The sequence below is a fragment of the Echeneis naucrates genome, chromosome 1 (genome assembly GCF_900963305.1).
Source record: "Echeneis naucrates chromosome 1, fEcheNa1.1, whole genome shotgun sequence".
In the NCBI taxonomy this organism is placed as follows: Eukaryota; Metazoa; Chordata; class Actinopteri; order Carangiformes; family Echeneidae; genus Echeneis; species Echeneis naucrates.
Genome location: NC_042511.1, coordinates 17384294 through 17404196, shown reverse-complemented (window position 1 = coordinate 17404196; position 19903 = coordinate 17384294). Strand labels below are relative to the sequence as shown.

The following is a 19903-nucleotide window of genomic DNA, read 5'->3' as shown; positions in this document are numbered from 1 at the left end:
CTGGTAAACCTCCCAGTGAGAAAAATGTTATCACTGTAACTTGATCTCCAAGCCAGTCAAATGAGAGGGATTGTTTGTGGGGAAACTTTAATAACTCCCATAGCCTATTTATATCTTTTAAGTCACACCCTCTGTGTATGACGAACAAACACACGTCGTCATCTTAAAGAAAGACTGCCTGCTACAAAGGATCTTATCAAATCACGCAAGCAAATATTTGCTTACTTCACACACACACAAAAAAAAAAAAGAAAAAAGCAAACAACCAAAAAAACCCGTAAACAAAATGAACAGCTATGCACACAATCATACATTGGTCTATTCATTATTTGTACATGGTGACAACTGCAGTCTCCGAAATCTTCAAAGTGTTTTGCGACTGCAGAAATGTGTTCATGCAAGAAATAGTCACAAACCACTTTTTTTTTTTTTTTTTTTTTAGAAATCTTATCATTTTTAATCTTTTTGTCTTTGTTTAACAGGACTTAAAAGCAAAGATTTTTTCCTTATAATTATCCCCAGTGGAGGACAACCCCTGAGGCCTGACAGTAAGAGATTCTCTTGAAGTAACTGCCACGGTATCTCCAAAATCTGGATCAACAACTCCCTCTAACATTGGACTGAAATCCTTGGTACACAGTCGGTCTTATATGTGTCAATCATGCAGTCGCATACAAGGTTTGCTGAGCAAGTCTTAAGTTGCTTTTCTCCTGTGGTAGCATTTACAGTACTGTAACCACTTCCCTTGCCAGCGGTCTGTGCTACCAAGTGGCAGTCATCTTTCATGCGAGAAACATTCACTATAGGGCCCTTGCTCTTTGCACAGTCTTCTGCTTGAATGACAAAACCACTGCGCTAGTGAGTTGGATTATTCTGATGGAGCTAAGCCAAAGCCTGGAAAGAAAAGCACTTTGGCAAAACTCAGACACCATATATAGTTACAGTTCTATTTTGACAATCTAGGGAACCTAACAAACCTCTGGACATACATTATAGTGAGTATATAATTTTACAATACTGCTTTTACATGCAATAAAATTAATACTATATACATGCACGTTGGTTGCCACAATGTGGATTTTATCATCTACTCAAATTCAAGAGAACATTTGCTAACCCATGGGCCTATGAACTGTATGTGCAGAAGACATATGTGAAATGTTTAGTTCAATCTGCCCTTCAAACATATTATTTAATACTAATGCCATAAGATATAAATCTGGCTATATGTGCAGTCAAACACTACTGCTTTAATGATAAATCTTTAAGAAAACGTTTGCAACCTTTATTATCAGTTTCGGCTCTCGATGAGAACCAAAACTGTCATAGTTCATAGGGATTGTCATCTTTATGGTCATAGTTCTCTGAGAAAGTTGAATCTCTTTTTTTTTTTAGAGATCTAACACAGAGTGGACAAATCACGGTACCTATGTGAATTTAATTCTGTTTTGTGGTTACAGCCAATAGAAAGAGCAGCACTTTTTAGCTGCTTGTTTCTGCTATTTGTTGACAAGACATACAGCAACTTATTTGGTCACCTTTGTCATCAAAGCAGAAACAGTGTTGAGGCCTTGCCGTAAAACTTGCAATGTCGAAACTACAGAATTTATAAAACTGGTGGAAATTTCTCAAAAGCCCATAATTTTGCATTTTAAGATTAGACTGCCCACACTATATTTTGTCCAATTTCACAAAATCATACATTTTGAAAAGCTCATGTCAGATCGTCCCAAATGTAACTTTGCAGGTACACAAAGTACACCTGGATAAAAAGTCTTTTGACCAACAAAGGAAATGTTTCCGTAAAACTTTTTTTTTTTTTTTAAGAAACCAGAAATACTGGTTTTATTACCTGTTAAATCCAAATGGTAAGAAGTACAACAAATACATGCCAAATAAAACTAAATTTGATTAATTTGAGGTGGGTACAATGTGAAGAACATACCCACACTGCGATAATTAGCCTTACACATAATCACACCACTCGTACTTTCTGGTTCCAATGTGAGCTTGAGGGAACCATGCCTAGTTTATCCCATCAAGTTAACCAATGTTGCTCTGTTCATGAACTGTCTACCACAGGCCCCCTGCTGTTTGAAAATTACTGTGCTTGAATTACCATAATGTGTACAAAAAGCAGTAACACCGAAATGCAGCTGGAGAAACACATATTTACTACTACTAAATCTCAAAACGACACCACAGCTCTGGTGCTGCATCAGCTTAGATTTCCCCAAATATCTTGTTGCATTAGGGAACAGTATATTTCCCCAAAGTAAAAACCCCATGCAGAGATTACAGTGTAAAGCTCTCCCCTCATCTAGTTCTACTGAAAAAACAGCTTTGATCTTTTTATGCAAGAACGGAGAGCATTTCGGGTTTGACATGCACTTTATTTTGAGGCTATACTTGTTTCTGTCTACATTTCACTGAAGCTGTACGTCAATTCCAGAGTTATTTAACTTAACTGAGTGGTTGTTTAAACAGAATGGCAGCACTGAACGCTGGGGCAGGGAATCGAAGCTTGTGGCCTGGGGGCCCTGGGCACAGCTATAATGAGAGGGAGGTCATGGGTCAAGGCATGTAAGAGTGCAAGGCTGCTGGTGTTGACAAGCCATTTCTAGGTCTGTGTGAGAGGAAGAGTGAGGAATAGCTGCTGTACTAAAAAGGGAGTGGTACCAAATTCATGCTGATGCAGTCACTTAAGCATCTGTAATCCATTCTGTCAGACAGTTCAAGAGATGAACAAGAACAATAAAAGGGCTGGTAGGGTTATGCTTTGGCTGACTGACCCAACCCAACCTGGCCTAGTTACTCCTGTATTTCTTTTTGGCCACTCCTGCTTTTTCCAGCTCTTTCAGAAAACCTATCAAACCAAGTTTGATAGGTGGTACCATGACAGTGCATGAGCTCAGTGTTTCTGGACTGTGTGCGCATGTTATGGGAGAAGGAGGGGGTCCTTCTGAGACTGGAATGCAGGGATATATTGCACATTACTATGAGGTCATGAGAATCATGGGATGTTTGTGCAGAGGGAAGGCAAAATGTGAAAGGGATAAAAAGAAGAAAAAATAGGAGCATATTCCAGAGAGAGAAAAACATTTACTTACAAAGCGACCAGGGCTCAAACGAACTATGAAAAATTGTTTAAATACATACGGGCTAACCCTAACCGGGTAAAAATGAAAAGCTCACACATCATTACTTGTCCACTGACACACACAACCCTGACACCATTCATGCTACTACCTTTGTGCCTCAACTAGACTGAAGGTGACAAACTAGGTTGATTGTTGAGGGTGTGGTCACTAATGTACTCTAGTCAGGATGAGGAAAATGAAGTCACAGTGAACTGAATGCAGCCTGGGCTGCTAGCGTCAGACAATTCAAGCTATTGTAACAGCTGCGGCTGTGCAGCCTCATCATCAGCATAATTCCCTTTAGACCTCCCCTTCCCTTTACCCCTTACCCTCCATACTCAGGCCCCAGCAAAGCCGTACAGCAGTCAAAGTGCTGCACAACTGCATTGCACTCGTGACAAAATGGAGATAACAGGGAAAATATGTGAATTTTCCTCTTTTATGGGATAAAACATCACTGGGCAATTAACAAATTTCCACCTAAAAATAAGTTTTGTTCTTGGAGATGACAGTTGGCTGTCACTACAACAATCACAGACACTTTCTAATACAGTCTTACCGGGATGCAGAGAACAAATCAAAAAAGTTGGGGGGGGGGGGGGGGGGGGGGACAAAAAAACCACGCTTTTTAAATTTTTATATTTTCTCCATTTATTGTCAAATATGAGGGAATAAAGCAACAATCCATTATCTCAAAATATCAAATTTACTGTCATTTAAAACAAAGTGAAGCATCTAACTCTGGCATTCCAGGGGCTGGGATTGCATTTCTTGTTATCGCTCTACTCCAGGCAATCAGTTAACTATCCTCCAGAACAGTTCAATTCATATTTCAAGTTCAGCTTCAGAAATCTTGCATTTTAAAGAAGAGAGACTTGCTGCTCACCATGCTGGCAAATGGACATGAGGGCTTTGTGCTCTGACAATAACCTGTCTCTGCCTTTTCTGGGAAGTAACAGGACAATGTTAATGGCTGTTCTTCTCTGGAGCCATCATGCATCATGTTGGTAATCATTTCCTTGAGGGCTAGACAAAATGCAGCTCAGTCAGTAGAACCAAGTATGAGATTATGATCATGTGGAACAAGCATAAATATAGCATTATTAATGGGCGATACTGTATCACATGATATGGGAGCAAAGAAAGTCCCTAAGATCACTGGATCTCAAACTCTTTCAGACCAAGGACCCCAGAACTGGCGAAAATTGAAACAGATTCAAATTTAACAAGATCTAATTCCAGGTTGATTTTTTCCATCATAGTCATAGTTTCTGTGACAATATTACCTTTGGACGAAATAACAGTGAAACTAAACGATTACTCCTCTGCTACTAACCACCTAACGGACTCACTTTGGGAACCACAGCTGTTGACCACAAGGTTTTATGATACTGAAATGCCTGACAGGAAAATGAATGCAAATATGAGCTCAGTCTAACTAAGTCTCCAGTTGTTCAGCTGTTCCTTTATGCATTATTGTAGATTCTGTCTGCCTACATGGCCAAGGGCATTGTTGAGAAAAGCCTAGTATGTGTGCATAGTTCTCTCCTAACGTCATGTTAAGGCTTATGGGAATATTCCTGGAGTGATGGTAGTTTGTCTCTGTGTGTTATATCTGTGCAATTGCAAAGATGAAGGTTTGTGCGCATACATTGTTAAACCCCTAGAGTGTGTCTTGGTTGTCCGGGTAATATCAACTAAACATATAGAAAAGCACGCACAGAAACTCAAGGGCAAAAACCACCGCACATTCTTCCCCATACAGCACAGTAAAATGACACAGGCCCCCACCCCCCTTAGAGTCTTGTCTCCCTGCCAAATTTTATAAGGAAGTGTGACGCAGTTGGGTTCTGACTTCTATTGGGGCTATTTAATATTGTCTTCCTGTGGGGACAAACAAATAGCATGGCATGGGAAGGGGTGCAGAGAAACACTGCCTGCCATACATCTAACGTTGGCTTCAAACGCAGCTAAGTTTACATTTCAAAATCTGTTTATAGGTTTTAGGGGCCAGGACTGTATACATGGACAAATCTATAAATGCCCCCCCAAAAAAAAAAACCCCTCTATGAAGTGAACTTCGAAAGAAGACTGTACAAGACAGAAATGAGACTGCTCCTCATTTCCCTACAAGGCTTAAAGGTTATATTAGGCCAAATCCTCTTAGTACCCAAATGTACAGTTGCCTTGTGGGCAACAGGGAAAAAAGGTAATAACTTTCATGCTAATGTATTAATGTGAATGCTTTTTCTATCCATTAACTATAGTATTTATTGTATGAGGGTGACAGGGAGAGGATGGAGCCTATCCCATCTGACAGTGGGTGAGAGGTGGGCTACACCCTGTACCCAATGCCAGTCTTTCAAAAGGCTTTATCACAAATAGTCCATCATCATCATCACAAAAAGCTTTCAGAAGTGTAATGTAACAGTCTAAAAGAAAAAGTCACAAAAGAGTAGGAATGGCTCTTAAATCTATCTGAAGTCAGGGGGAGCAAATGTACTTGCTTTGACCTGATAGCCTGATAACAAAATATTAAGTAAGTTTCACAACATCATTTTAACTCATGAAGAAAAAAAATTATTGTGTGATAACTAATTTCTTGCTCTTGTTTTTGGACTAATCCAAAAGGTCCAGTGGACAAATAGGAAACTAAAAGTGTCCACTGTCATCAAACCAGCAGTCATGAACAGGACTTACTCTTACTCCCTCTCCTTTTAACCCATGCAAAAAAAAGATTAAAGACATTTCACAGCTCTCTATCTCACTTTTCTTTCTTTAAGTGACACTTGTAATGTAATGAAACATTATTGCAGATAAAGCCTCTGGCTTCATGGTGTACATTGTATGACTCCAGCCCAATTAGGCGGTTGAGTCAAACACACAACTTTCAATCCATGACAAATCTCCCAAACTGATGACGCACACAAACTAATGAGACAGAGCCAAATTTAGCTGTGTCTGCTGGCTTTGATTTTCCAACTCTTGTTATTTCTGGCACACAAATAGTGTAAAAGCCCTTTTAAAATTTGTTTAGTATATAAGCTGTCTAGCCAAGTGACATTAAGGCACCAAGACCAGAACTAGTCCTGGTTGAAGTGGTAAACAAATCAAGCACAAAGCATTAACAGTCATAGAGATACCATGCTGCATTTAAGCAGCTCAATTAAACACAGACTGCAACTCATTTTATCACAGACACGTGCTGGGCTTCATGACTTGCTGACACAAATTGGGGGGGGGGGGGATTTTATATATATATATATATATAGGCACAGTCAATGGAGACAATGTGAAATGTGCACTTCAATGTGCTAAATATAAAAGTTGGAGAGTGGGAACAATCATTTATTTTTGAAATCAACAGTCCACCAATGATTTACTTATTGTTATTCAATCCTAAACCAATCCACTTATTTAAGAGGCAGGAACCAGTTAATCCTGATTTTGCTGGGAAAAAAAAAAGAAAGAACAACATGATCATATTATTAATGGCACTGATTAATTTGGTCGTTTTTTTACTTGAAAACATCCTACTGATCTAAGGATGTGAGCAGACCTTAGGGCCCGCACATAATGACTTTTAATGACTAACCCTAACCCTAACCCAACATAAAAAGCAATGAGCAACAAAATTAAAATAAAAAGAGCAGATAGCACAGCATAAGCTACAGGTAAATTTAAAGTCACTTCATAATCTTCCAAATCTTGTGTGAACATGAATTCCTGCATGTGTTATTTTGTAAACATCAATCGACAACACCTGAACTTATTCATAACACATTAGACACACATGCAAAAAAGCGGAACACCTGGTTCCTCTTACTATGCGTATTTACCTGCCTGACAGCAGCAGCTCACACCTGCATATGTCATGCGATACATATTCAAACTTAAATGTCACAAATTCTATTGAAAAAAAAAAAAAAAAAAAAAAATCTCTCAAAGTTCGAAGATAAGTATTTTTACTTCCTATATTCACTCCTCATTCCCTTCAAGACACTACAGCAGAAAATCATGGCTTTTTTACTACAGTGCAAAACTGACCCTTGTAAAATGCAAAAAATAAGGCATATTCTTGTTTGTGTGCAATTTGTATGATGTCACAACAAACACTATCTTATTGTGCATGCTCACAACATGGCACATGGCCACCAAGAGACCCACATCATGCAGAAAACAAAACAATCCAGCGAAACACCCAGTGAAAAGTGACTTAGGCCTGTCTGAGCCCTGTGCATCACTTCTAAACCACTAAGTTTCGCATTGTGCATTATTAACAAGAGACAAACGATCTATTCCCAACTAAGTGGTTGTTTGTTCCTCACAATGGGGTCCTGGGGCCACCAAAGGCCTATAAAAAGCCTCCTGTAAGAGTATTTCAACCGTCATTAGACCATGACCACCATCCAGAAAGGTCATTTTTAATTTGTTACATTTCAATGAAACCCACTTTTCTGTCTGCCTGCAGCTGTTCTTTTAACCTTCTTTTTTTATGGGAAAGGATGGGGATGTAAAATAAGGTTGATCTGATGAATAAAATTTTTTTTTTTTTTTGGTGACTTGAGGTCACGCTAAATACTCATGTATACAGATTTACAACTTCATCCACTTACTTGCATGGAGTCGTTGGCCATCGTTGTCTCAGTAGCTGCTTTCAGTCCCGCGGCGGTTTCACAGACACCCTGCGCACATGTGGGTAACTGGTGCCCCAGGTCAACCTTACCGAGGAGAGAAGATGAAATGATAGTTGACTAAGAAGCGGCTGATGGTTTTGTGAACGTTTCCTCAACTTTACACCAGCCGGCTGTATTGACACAAAGGCAAACAGTCAGGAGGTAATCCGCATTGTTGGCTTGCCTGGCCGCGCCTGAACTGGATCCTCCCGGAGCTTTTCACTGTGTCTGACCAACAATAGCCCGGATTAAAAAAAACGTGTCCACCGTTGAAACTCTTTTAAAAATAATAACAAAGATGATGATAATAATAATAAAATACGAGTCAGTTGCAGCAGATTATCCGAACCAAACTAATTCGCTGCGGGCCGGTTGTCCATCTTACTCTGCTGGCCATTCAACAGCTAGCATGATCCCCCTCCGACCCGCCGCTGCTCCGTCACGTCCTGCTCAAACAGGCGGCATCGAATGAAAGAATCACCCGTCCTCCCTCCGCTTTCCCTCGGAACATCCGCGAGACACAAGCACGGTGTCGGTGTCAGGTCCGTATCACATGCCACACTCACAAAAAGCCGCCTGTCAGCCGCTGTCGGTCCCGAACAGGAACAATGGAGGGGCTAATGTGTCCGCTAAGTGCCCAGCTGGCTCGGGTCACAGACGACCAGCGGCCGAAGGAACACCAGCCCGCCGTCTCTGCGGGTCAAAGCGGCATATCCTCAGCCTCTGACGGCGGGTCACTGCCGGGTTGGGAGGGGTGGAGGGCTCTGTCTGGCTGCCTCTCTCACACGCGCGCCCGCGCGCGCACACACACACACACACACACACTACTTGTAGACCAGCTGCGCGCCCCCGACGCTCGAGCGATGCCGCCCGGCGTTCATTGGTCCGTGGCCGGTCGGCGAGGGCGCGCCCGGATGTGTCATGTGACCCGCTGTTAGCTGAAAAAAGCCAACTGTTGAACATGTGAGTTAATGAGGACAAGCACAAGAGAAAGGGGACGCTCATCATGTCCCCAAAGAAGACCGTCCGAAATGTGTCCAACTATATCACACCATCACACATACAGATAGACGGATGAATACGTAAAACAATTGAAGAATACGGGTATAATCAAGTGAAAGGTTAACCAGAAACAGGGTCCAAGATAAGCCCTTTGAACAACGGTGTAAATGGTAAAAAAACAATGATAAAACAAAATCAAATTGTTCCACGTGTAAGGTGCATAGTAAGAGAAAGTGATAGAGAAATGCATTTTCCCTATTTCAGTTTTGACCGATGGAATATAGCGCAACAATTAGTGAGTTCAGAGTTAATGTAGGGAGGCGGTAACTAAAAAGCTTTATAAATTTATAAAATCCAACGCTGCCCTCTCCTCCTCTTCATTTGCATAACCTATTTGCAAAATGAAAATTTGACAGCAGATATGCAAGACGGAAGCAGGAAAAGAAACAGACAATATCCTCCAGTACTCCAGGATACACACTACATATCACATCACATATGTGATGTGAAAATATTTACACTCACAACTGACGAAAAAAATGCGCACATTTACTGAGTGTGATTCAACTTGTTACAAGTCTGTTAGCATATTACAAATGTATCCTCATTGTCAGTCAGTCAGAAGAGAGTCGTAATTATTCATGATTGTTTTTTTTTGTTTGTTTTTTTTTATTCACATTTTATGCATTGAAGATTTAAATAATGGTTCTGCTAAAAAAAATTTCATGACTTTACAGTAGAAAAAGCTAGAGGGCAAAATCCCTAAACTCCACTCAATTCATGTTATCTATCTATGCCAGTTTAAAAAAACTACCTTGACATTTTGAAAATAATTTTCTCATTTCTACTTTCTGCTTGGTGTCCAAATATATTAATAATAATATTTAAATTCATAATTGAGGGCTAAATTCACAAGCTAATGATCAGTGTCATCTCTAATGTGATCAGAACAAAGTTATTTTATTTCAAACATCCACTAAAATATTTGTTTGGTGGGAAACATTACAGATAAATAAAACAATCAAACTGAAATTATTTTTATTTTCTTATTGAGATGCAGCGACCTATGGCCTTTGACATCACACTTGAAAGGTCAAATTCGTTTAAGCTAGCTAAATAGCCAGTAAAAGTTAAAGTTAGCTGGTCTTGCATTGAAAACGCGCTAACCAAGCGACTTCAGTGTGGGTAGGTGTTTAATTGTCGTGTGAATTATTTCGATGAAAAGCCGATTATCTAACAACAGTACACTTGATTTTTGAGGTTTGTTTCTCTGCTTGAACGCTCGCTAGTTGCTAACGCCGTTAGCCTCACGGTTAATTAGCATTGGGAGCGGTTGCTTATTTTACAGCTGACACGTCAGGCGATGGATGAAAGCTTCAAAATAACATGTAAGTGTGGAGTTTTTCTCTGAACTGGGTTCCTGAGAAATGCTGATTTATCTCCCAACAGAAATCATGACAGATATCGAAGATCAAGTTGAGCTCCAGCTCGATAAATTACCGTCAGAACAACAAACATTTGGGGACCGACTCCAGGAAGACGTGAGCGGGGAGAGGTGGTCAGACTGCGGGGAGGGTAAACACAACACCTGTCAACAAGCCTTTAGGAAAAGTATCCCATGGACTGTGTGCACATGATCGTTTACTATCTCCAGGTCGAATTCTTGAGCTCAGCTAAAAGGCCAAATTATTTACATTCTCCACGATGCAGCAGCTTCCAATCGTTCGGTGGAAGTTAAAGTCTCTATGTGTGTATTTAACAGCTTCCCTTAAAACGAAGTTTGGTGTTGTCATATAGCTGTTGATTATATCATAACGTGTTTCAGAGGTGGAGGATCCGCTGCCGTTGTTGGATGATGCTGCTCTGGCGCCACCTGGGGGTAAACATGCGGCCTGCAGCTGTGACCCTGAGGCCTGCTGCCTGCTGGAGGTCAAATGTCTGGAGAGGAGTCTGCAGTCCATGCAGCTGCAACTTCAGTTCTTTATGACCAAATCAGATAACTTACATGACTGCCTCATGAACGGGTACATCTGTCTCTGGTGCCCACAACGGACTATTTTCATCTCGCTGTTACTGCAATTTTAGAAAGTTGTGTTTTCACAGACAGGGTCATCTAGACAGAGACTCTCTTGCTGCGGTCATACCAAGTTTCCTGCGTACATGTCAGCCTTACTTTAACCACCTGGAGTCCACAGCTAGGAGCACAGTGTCACAGTACACCTCTACACCTGACATTTGCACAAAGGTAAATGTTTCCTGAGGGATCTTTTCATCATTATGATGTAGATGAGAACTTTTGTTTATGCAGCTTGTTGACAGGAAGGTCTGCTGAAATTGGCATGATTCGACACACAGGCTTTGGCAAATGCTAACCGTAACACAAGACTATTTGTGTTCACTGTATGAAAATGTAATGTTTTACCCTCTACGTGTGTGCAGCTGTTAGACTTTTCTCAGCAGCTGTGTGACAGGTTGGAGCAGCTGGTGTTGGCCTTTGCTAGCTACAATCTCCTCTGTTTAAATGAATCTGAACCTAACAGGTAAAAACACACGCCCTAAAAACATACACATTTTCCCCTGAGTAAAGTTTCTGCAACATATCAAATAACAGCTTTTCTCTGGATCATCACCTGAACACTTAATGTGTCTGCTTAGTTGTTGGGTTTAATGTCAGTCCATACAAATTTTGGTTGTTTTTGTAATTAGCATATCTCCCTACAGATGCTCCCATTTATGTCCTTATTGCCTGTGATTTTTTTGCTGTTATAACTGTATAAGTACCCAGAGGGATCAAACTCTCCCAACTCCTTTCCCAGCACATCTCACTTCTGCATCGGTCAGAGTCGACTTGGCCAGCTGAAGATGACAGTGTTCCGTTACTGTAAGGCAACGCCCTACCTGGCCCGGGTTGACACTGGCCTGTACAAACGAATGCGATGGAACGTGGAGAGGCTCCAAAACAAGCCGAAGGAAGTAGCAGATGAAGAGCAGAATGGAGACAGCAAGGAAGCGGAGGCAGAAACAGTTGGGGACACAGAGTAGTAAGTCTCGATGATACAATGTCTCTGTCATTTGTTCCTCACACAAAGCGTTGAGTATTTTCTTGAAACCCTTCGGCTTATATTTCATTATGTTCATTGATTTCTAATAGTCAACTTATTTTCACCTTTTACCTTATTTCTGTGTTTATGTCCGTTGAAGTTACTTCCTGTGCTATGAGGACATTGCCAACACACACACAGTGACTGACAGTGACAGCCAGGGTGTCTGTTATAGTGGCACAGTACGAATGTGGTCCATTGGTCAGTGGGTTCAGGTGAACCCAAACCCCACCACAGACGACATCTATGACTGGTAAACCTTTTTCTATTTCTTAATTTTTATCTGTAGATGCCTGTTCACGTTGTCTTATGTGTCCATGTTTTAGGATCACATGTGAGGTTCCTCAGGCCATCTATCACAGGCTGCTGTTCCTGGGCAGCGATGAGCCGTCCAGCTCCGGAGCTACTGACTACCTGCAGCAGCTGCTGTTGTCACGCCAGACAAAAGACTGACGATATGACGTTAAGGAGGAGAATGTGACACATGACATTAAACTCCAAGATGCACATGGAGGTACAGCATGTGGGAAGAGACTTGGCCAATTTTTCCACACCAAATGTTGGAAATAAATCCTCAATTTAGCACATACTACAGTATGTGCTGCAGGTCAAGTTGAGGTGAGATTATAAAGCCGATTGGTTTCAAATGTGTCTGAATGGCATCTGAGCTGAAAACAAGAAGCTCATACAACTAAGGGATCTGTTCAAGCAGAAAGTTTGCTGTACACTATTTTTTCACTTTACTCTGTTCAGTGTGTTATTGTTGTAAACGTTAACATTTAAGAGTTTGAAAGTATTTTACATTTTGAAGGTATTTTTTCGTCTTGTGAAGAACTGTAGAATCTTTTCTTAAAAAACATTTATTTACATTAAACATTGTATTGAAATAATTACACACAATCACGTTTCTGCTTTTCAGAAAGTCAGAGATAAAGGAGGAAAATTGTACATTTTAAAACAAGCTGCCATTATTTGGTCCTCACAAGTGAGAACATCCAATTAACTTAATTTCAACAGGTTGATCAAGCATTTTAAATTAGTACACAGCCTCCATTTTACTTTTAATAAATTAATCCTCAAAATGTGACAATGAGTGAAAATTTTCACTCAATTCAGCCTGCTGTGTTCAGTTTGACCATTCAGTCCATCGTTCTGTTGACTGGACAAAGAAAAAAGGCTTTCAACTCTGAACAATGAATATAATCTACCACTTAACACAAACATAATTTATTCTCTAATTCAATAAAAAAAAAAAAAAATCTATATATGATTCTTAAAGGGCTACTATACCTCTAAATCTCTAACGTACAAAAGTAAAGTGGAATTTCCCTCCATTACAGTGATCAGTCTTTAACAATATATGCGTGAGCACACATACACACGCATACAATACACAAGCTTACAAAAACACTACACAGGATGTTTATGAGAGCATGTGTAAAAAGTCCAGCTCAAAAACCTAGTGGCTGTAATTTGTCCCAGCTCAAGGTACAGACCTGCAGCTCCCCGTCACAGTAGACTGGACAAACTAGTGTGAAATGGTTAGGGGAATTTTCTTTGCAGGATCCATGAGTGGGGAAAAAGGAAGAATCTGTCTCCAGAACCAGTTCAGGTTTAAAGATAGGATGCCAATTTCCTCATTTTCACGTCAGTCTGTAAACTATTCAGCCTTTATACAGTTTTAACACCGGCAACAATCAAATGAGCAAAATATTGAAATGCACATGTGAGGAAATAAAAGTCAGGTGTAAAAGGTCTGAGAAAATTTGGTTTTAAGGAATTCCTTCATCTTCAAACCTGTGACACCAAAATCAGTTGGACTACCTTAAATGTGTTTCCAACAGACAACAAACTGACAAAGAGCAACGATATGAACACTTAAAAACAATCAGCCTCTCTCACACTCTCACACAGTGCTGTACCATAACTCACCACAGACTCAACATCAATACACTGTTAATTGCCAGAATAACCTGATATCCCAGAATACCCTCCCTTTTAATAATATTTTTCCTCCTAAGTTAATACAGTGACCCCTGACCTTCACAGCAGGACCAGTAAAAGACATAATTAAGCCTACAATGGGGCAAAAAAGTATTTAATCAGCCACTGATTGTGCAAGTTCTCCTACTTAGAAAGATGAGAGGTCTAATTTTCATCATAGGCACACTTCAACTATGAGAGACAAAATGAGAAAAAAAAAATCCAGGAAATCACATTGTAGGATTTTTTAAGAATTTGTAAATTATGATGGAAAATAAGTATTTGGTCACCCACAAAAAAAGCAAGATTTCTGGCTCTCACAGACCTGTAACAACTTCGTTAAGAAGCTCTTCTGTCCTCCACTCCTTACCTGCATTAATGGCACCTGTTTGAACTCATATGTATAAAAGACACCTGTCCACAGCCTCAAACAGTCAGACTCCAAATTCAACCATGGCCAAGACTAAAGAGCTATCGAAGGACACCAGGAAGAAAATTGTAGACCTGCACCAGGCTGGGAAGAGTGAATCTACAATAGGCAAGCAGGGTGGTGTGAACACATCAATTGTGGGAGCAATTGTAAGAAAATGGAAGACATACAAGACCACTGATAATCTCGCTTGATCTGGGGCCCCACGCAAGATCTCAACCCGTGGGGTCAAAATGATCGTCAGAACAGTGAGCAAGAATCCCAGAACTACATGGAGCGACCTGATGAATGACCTACATAGAGCTTGGATCAAAGTAACAAAGGCTACCATCAGTAACGCTACGCCGAGAGGGACTCAAATCCTGCAGTGCCAGGCGTGTCCCCCGGTTTAAGCCAGTACATGTCCAGGCCAGGCCCAGAATGTCAGATGAAACCAGAATAGAACCTTTTGGTTAAAAACTCGTTGTGTTGGGAGGAAGAAGAATGCTGAATTGCATCCCAAGAACACCATAACTACTGTGAAGCATGGGGGTGGAAATATCATGCTTTGGGGCTGTTTTTCTGCAAAGGGGACAGGACGACTGATCCAGGTTAAGGGAAGAACGAACGGGGCCATGTATCGTGAGATTTTAAGCCAAAACCTCCTTCCATCAGGGAGAGCATTGAAGATGGGACGTGGCTGGGTCTTCCAGCATGGCAATGAACCCAAAACACACCACTCGGGCAATAATTTACAAATAAATTCTTAAAAACTCCACCATTGTGATTTCCTGGAATTTTCCACCCCCCTCATTTTGCGTCTCATAGTTGAAGTTTACCTGTGGTGAAAATTACAGACCTCATCTTTATAAGTAGGACAACTTGCACAATCAGTGGCTGACTAAATACTTTTTTACCCCACTGTAATCATAGGCAGATCAGGAAAGTCTCATTAGTTACTGACTGAACTACTTTCACACTGCACTGACCTTTGGTAAGAATGACAACTTCTTCGATCTCAGTTTGCAAACAAATTAGACCAAAACATGATGAGTAACAGAAGCACAGCAGGGATTTATACATAACCAAACATAGCTGCAAGGCCTCTGAAATCTGAGTGCAGGTGCAGTCTCGTGGAAATTAGGTAATCAGTGTTCTTATTTCAGAATTCAGTAACAAGAACTCCAGTGTATTCCCACTTTATAAGATGTCTGGAGGTATTTCAGTGTTAAAGAGGGTACAGACAAGGAAAAACTAAATTAAATCAAAACTTATCAGTGCATTTAGAGTAATGACATAAGTGGCCATTTGGCACCGTTGGGTTGAGTTTGGCTACATATGGCAAAATAGATTTGGCCAATAGAGAAGCATCCGGGTCTACCCTGTAACGTCAGCAGCAGTGACGCTTCACAGGATTCTGTCAGTAATCACATGGCTTCAGGTATGTAGTTTAAAAGGATTGAAATGTAATATTATAGTTGGTCAACCCTGTGTTTACCACGGGGAGGGTATCGTGTGTGAGGTAATAGAGGTGATGAGTTTCAGCATGGTGTCGTCTTACATTTCTGTGGCAAATATGAGACAAACACTATTCACTGGCAACATTAGAGACGTTCTCGGCCAAAGCAGAGACTCTTGGGCAGCATTGTAGGCATATACTAAAAAAAAAAAAATCTTACCACTTCATTTGTAACGTAAAATAAATAAAGATTACCATTTGGTATCATTCAGGAAATATAAACATGTTGTGGTTTTATTATTTGGAGGAAAAAAAAATATTTTACTTAATATTACTTAATGCATTAGTGTTAGATTTTAAAAAAGTATGCGGCTTTAGAGTCAAAATATTTTTTGTTCTAGCCCTTCCTTTTTTAAAGTGAAATATCTGATTGAAGAATAAAACCAAATATTTAGCAGTCCATTTACTTTGTTGTTGCCTCTCCTGTTAAGCGCCAACAGAGTTTTAATTCAGGACCAGAAAAGCCCTTTCCCTTTTTGAATCAACTTCATACTGAGGAATAAACAGCAGCACCACCAGGATTTACTATTTGTGCTTGTCCTCACAGTACAGACTCCTCTTGTGGTCCCTTTTTGATTTGGAAACACTTATCTCCAGCACCACAGTTTACAGGTCTACAGCTCTGGGCATTACATCAAAACCAGTTCTCGTCATGGTGAATTAACATCAATTATTTTTTTTGTTTGTTTATGTAATGAACAGTAATAGTATTACTAAAAATAATCACTGCTTCTCTTTTGAAATACTCTGGGAAAATTATGTATGATCAATGTATACAAGTATAAATCTACTAAGCAACTTAATTTATCTTCTTGAACCTATTTTGAATTTTCCCAGCCCCAAGATTAATTTCCATCAGTGCAGCTGTTCCAAAAGTAAATATTAATCTGCTTAATTGTGTGTACAGCAAGAGTCCAGTGAATGTGATCCATGTGACCCTGTTTGTTTATTTGTGTCATTTCATCTAATGTTTGTGTGTGAGTGTTGGTGTTCAGGAGAACATTAATCCCACACACTGTAACTGCAGCAAATGCTTATGCTGCATTTAAAGTGTCTGAGTCAGGTCCCTCAGTGATGTGTCTCCAGCTCCACCACTGTCCACTCCCCCTGTGGAGAGCTTCCAGTGGCCTCTGGGGAGAAACTACTGACAGAAGTGACAGTGGCAGAGGGGGGGGTGAGTGGCGGCAGCAGGCTGGGCCACAGGCTGCTCTCCAGGGGGCTCAGTGTGCCGCCTGCCCCCCCTGGCATCAGCAGCAAGGAGGAACAGCTGTCTCCATTCAGCAGTAAGGTCTGGTTGATCAGCTGCTGGACTATGTCCGCTTTCTTGCCCCAGTCCAGGTCCAGGGGGGGAGGGCGCTCTGGAGACTCAGGAGGGGAGGAGCTATCTCCGTCCTGCGAGGGGCTGCTGGGTGTGCGCGGGGAGTCTTGGTGAGAGGCAGGATTCTCAGCCAACACTGCCGAGTCTCTTTGTTTGTCTTCATCTGATAGCATCCTCTCACAGTCATCCTCAGCCTCTTGATCAGACATCTCTTTCTTGGCTTCTTCCTTCTTTATTCCCTGTTCTGCATCTTCAGCCTCCTCTTCACTATTTTCCAGGGCCTCATAGATGGTGCAGAGGCCTGAGGAGGGCGACAACAGCACTGTCTGACCTTTATTGGACTGTCGCAGCTCTTGTTGCCACTGCATGATTTGCTGCCTTTGTTTCAGTTCCTGTTGTTGCTGCTGCAGTTGTAGTTCAAGGTCCCTCCTCTGCTTCAGCTCTTGCTCTTGCTCTTTCCTCACTTTTTCCTCCTCTTTCTTCTTTGCAATCTCTGCTGGTTTTCTTTTCCGACTCTCCTCTTTATTCCTTTTTATTTCCTCTTCTGCTTCCTCTTTCTTTTTCCTCTGCTCCTCCTCTCGCCCCACCTCCTCCAGTGGTTTGCTCTGTTGACCCCGGCGTTGCTGCATCTCCAGAAGCTGTCTCTGGTGTTGCTCCAGTCTGAGGAGCTGGGGGCTCAATGCCTGTTGCCCTCGGCTCCTGGGTGGCAGGTCAGCACAGGTCAGCTTTGGTGGGCCAACAGAGGCCCCATGTGGTATGACGATGTCACAGTAGGTTCTGGGATACGCTGCGTGATCACGGCGGTGAGGGTGCGGTAGTGCATTGAGGCCTGTGTGTGAGAGGAAGTGGGAAGGAAGATTACAGTAGTGGGATGTTATAAAACAGAAGTCACAGGCAGCAGGAGTGCAGTGAGTACAAGCAGAAGGGTGTAGAGGAAAGGGGTGGTCTTGAAAGGCTCATACTTGCTGAGGGAATAGTGGAAGCATTGTGAAGCCAAGCCCAAAGGTCTGCCATTAGCCTACAGAGCCAAACTGACCAGCAATTATCTGTAGTTCAGTACTTTTAGTGAATGACAGTGGGACATTGTTTGGCAGTTGTGCAACAGTGAAAGATAAAGTCGGTATTAGACCAGTACTCATAGTATTACACACCAGAAAATAGTGACCCAAAGTGAGGTGACTGGGGGTGGTGACTGGGGCCAGGAAATGGAAATTTGTGCAGAGAGCATCTGTGCATACTTAACATAACTGTAATCTTTTAAAACTGACACCTGGAGCGATTTGTATGCAAAATAAAAAGCAGCCAACTTCCTGTATATGCAAAAACTATCAACAATGGTGAGACAAACAACCACAGAAAAGCTTGTTGCAAGCTTGAAACATCACCCATGAATGGAATTTATAGTTAGTCAACCAGTGACACATGCAAAAGCTCTTCATGCATTTACAGACATCCAGCATCACAGGAAAACTGAAATTAATAGCTTGGCTATAGAGACCAATTTAAGGTTAGAAATGATTCTAACCTAAGTACATCCAGGTCTAGAACCAAGCTATTTGACTGACCCTGAACAAACTGAGCAAGTAATGAGATGAAAGTCATTGTGCGACAGCAACATGCATAAGCTCAGTTCACTTTAATACTTTGCTGTAGAACAGTGCAACTAGAATGCTAAAAACGAACACAAAAAAGGAAGAAAATAGCTAAACAGCACACTGGGAAATAAAAGTAGCAGTAAAATAAGGAGTGTTGTGTCCTTGATGTTGGTCAATGAGATGTTAAACTCCTTTATTTCTTGAGATGCTGACGCTCAGTCGATGGATGATATGGTCTTGCAGTTTGATGATCAAGTCATTGCAGATCCATTCCATTAATGTGCTTTTCAGGCCAGAGAAGTCTATGAAGTTGGCATGACCCCTACTATTTATTGCATCCAGTTTTCAAAGAAAAGGCCATAACCTGGGTATTTGTGAGTTTATGAGTGTTTGTGTGAGTGTATGGCAAGAATGGGCATTTGATACCCTCTGAGTGTTGACTGAGCATTATCATGGAACATCTAGAGCCTCTGGTAAAAGAAACAGAACCAAATTACTTTAAATGCCAGTAGAGTAGGATATGTCTTGTGGACCATAAATAGGCCTTACACTCACCAAAGTGCTCATTTCAATAAAACTGTATGGTCAGAGTTCATCACAGTAAAAATCTAATCTTTATTTAAAGTTTAAAGTTTCATTACTCCAAAAGATGGATAAACACAAGAAAAAAGTTGGGGTACAATTTAAAGTGCAAGAAGAGAGAAGGCGTGATTGAGGATAAGGAAGACTACCTGCATCATAATGAAAGCAAATTCAAATATGAATGTACAATCAAAACTCACTTTCAGTTATCAGTTTTGAGTAAAAAGTATAAGGATACATACACATGACAATATGTTAAACAGTTGACTCCACATTTCTTTTGTTTCCTTAATATTCTTCTTTTCCCTTTTCAAGAGCTGTAAACTGAGTGGTCAAATCAATGCCAGTTCAGGGCAACCACATACATTTGTGTTAAATAAAAACACCAAAACCCAAACACACTCACACATTAGGAGTAAATAGTAGTAGCTATTGCACATACAGGAATTTAAGCCATATACTCATAATGGAAATGCTATATCAGAGGGAAGCGCCACAGATGTCCTCTTTATTTATTCCATTTTTTTTTTGCTCTCTGTTTTTAAGTTTTCTTTGATTACATCCACCCCCAGAGATTT

General features: G+C 40.9%; 3 protein-coding genes across 4 annotated transcripts in view; 1 reads left to right on the top strand and 2 right to left on the bottom strand.

The window, feature by feature from the left end:
- Nucleotides 1–8581, bottom strand: part of pkn1a (protein kinase N1a) — a 41037-nt gene extending 32456 nt beyond the window's left edge. Inside the window, exons 1-2 of one of the 2 annotated variants that reach the window (XM_029500911.1) lie at nt 8001–8581; nt 7757–7861 (exon numbers count right to left, since the gene is read on the bottom strand). In XM_029500911.1, the coding sequence (XP_029356771.1) occupies nt 7757–7777 (21 nt within the window). In that variant the 5' untranslated portion in view covers nt 7778–7861; nt 8001–8581. Of the gene's footprint in view, nt 1–7756 lie in introns of both variants that reach the window. The other variant, XM_029500902.1, reaches the window with a different exon arrangement.
- A 1691-nt stretch (nt 8582–10272) lies between these two features.
- On the top strand, nt 10273–12372 carry c1h19orf67 (chromosome 1 C19orf67 homolog). The gene is made up of 7 exons (XM_029497319.1): nt 10273–10393; nt 10644–10842; nt 10922–11063; nt 11258–11358; nt 11635–11859; nt 12020–12172; nt 12246–12372. Exons 1-7 carry the CDS (start codon nt 10273–10275, stop codon nt 12370–12372), a joined length of 1068 nt encoding a protein of 355 aa, XP_029353179.1.
- A 483-nt stretch (nt 12373–12855) lies between these two features.
- The window catches only part of prr36a (proline rich 36a), a 28483-nt gene continuing 21435 nt past the window's right edge, over nt 12856–19903 (bottom strand). Inside the window, exon 6 of the mRNA XM_029509865.1 lies at nt 12856–17977. Coding sequence (XP_029365725.1) covers nt 16899–17977 — 1079 coding nt within the window. The 3' untranslated portion in view covers nt 12856–16898. The remainder of the gene's footprint in view (nt 17978–19903) is intronic.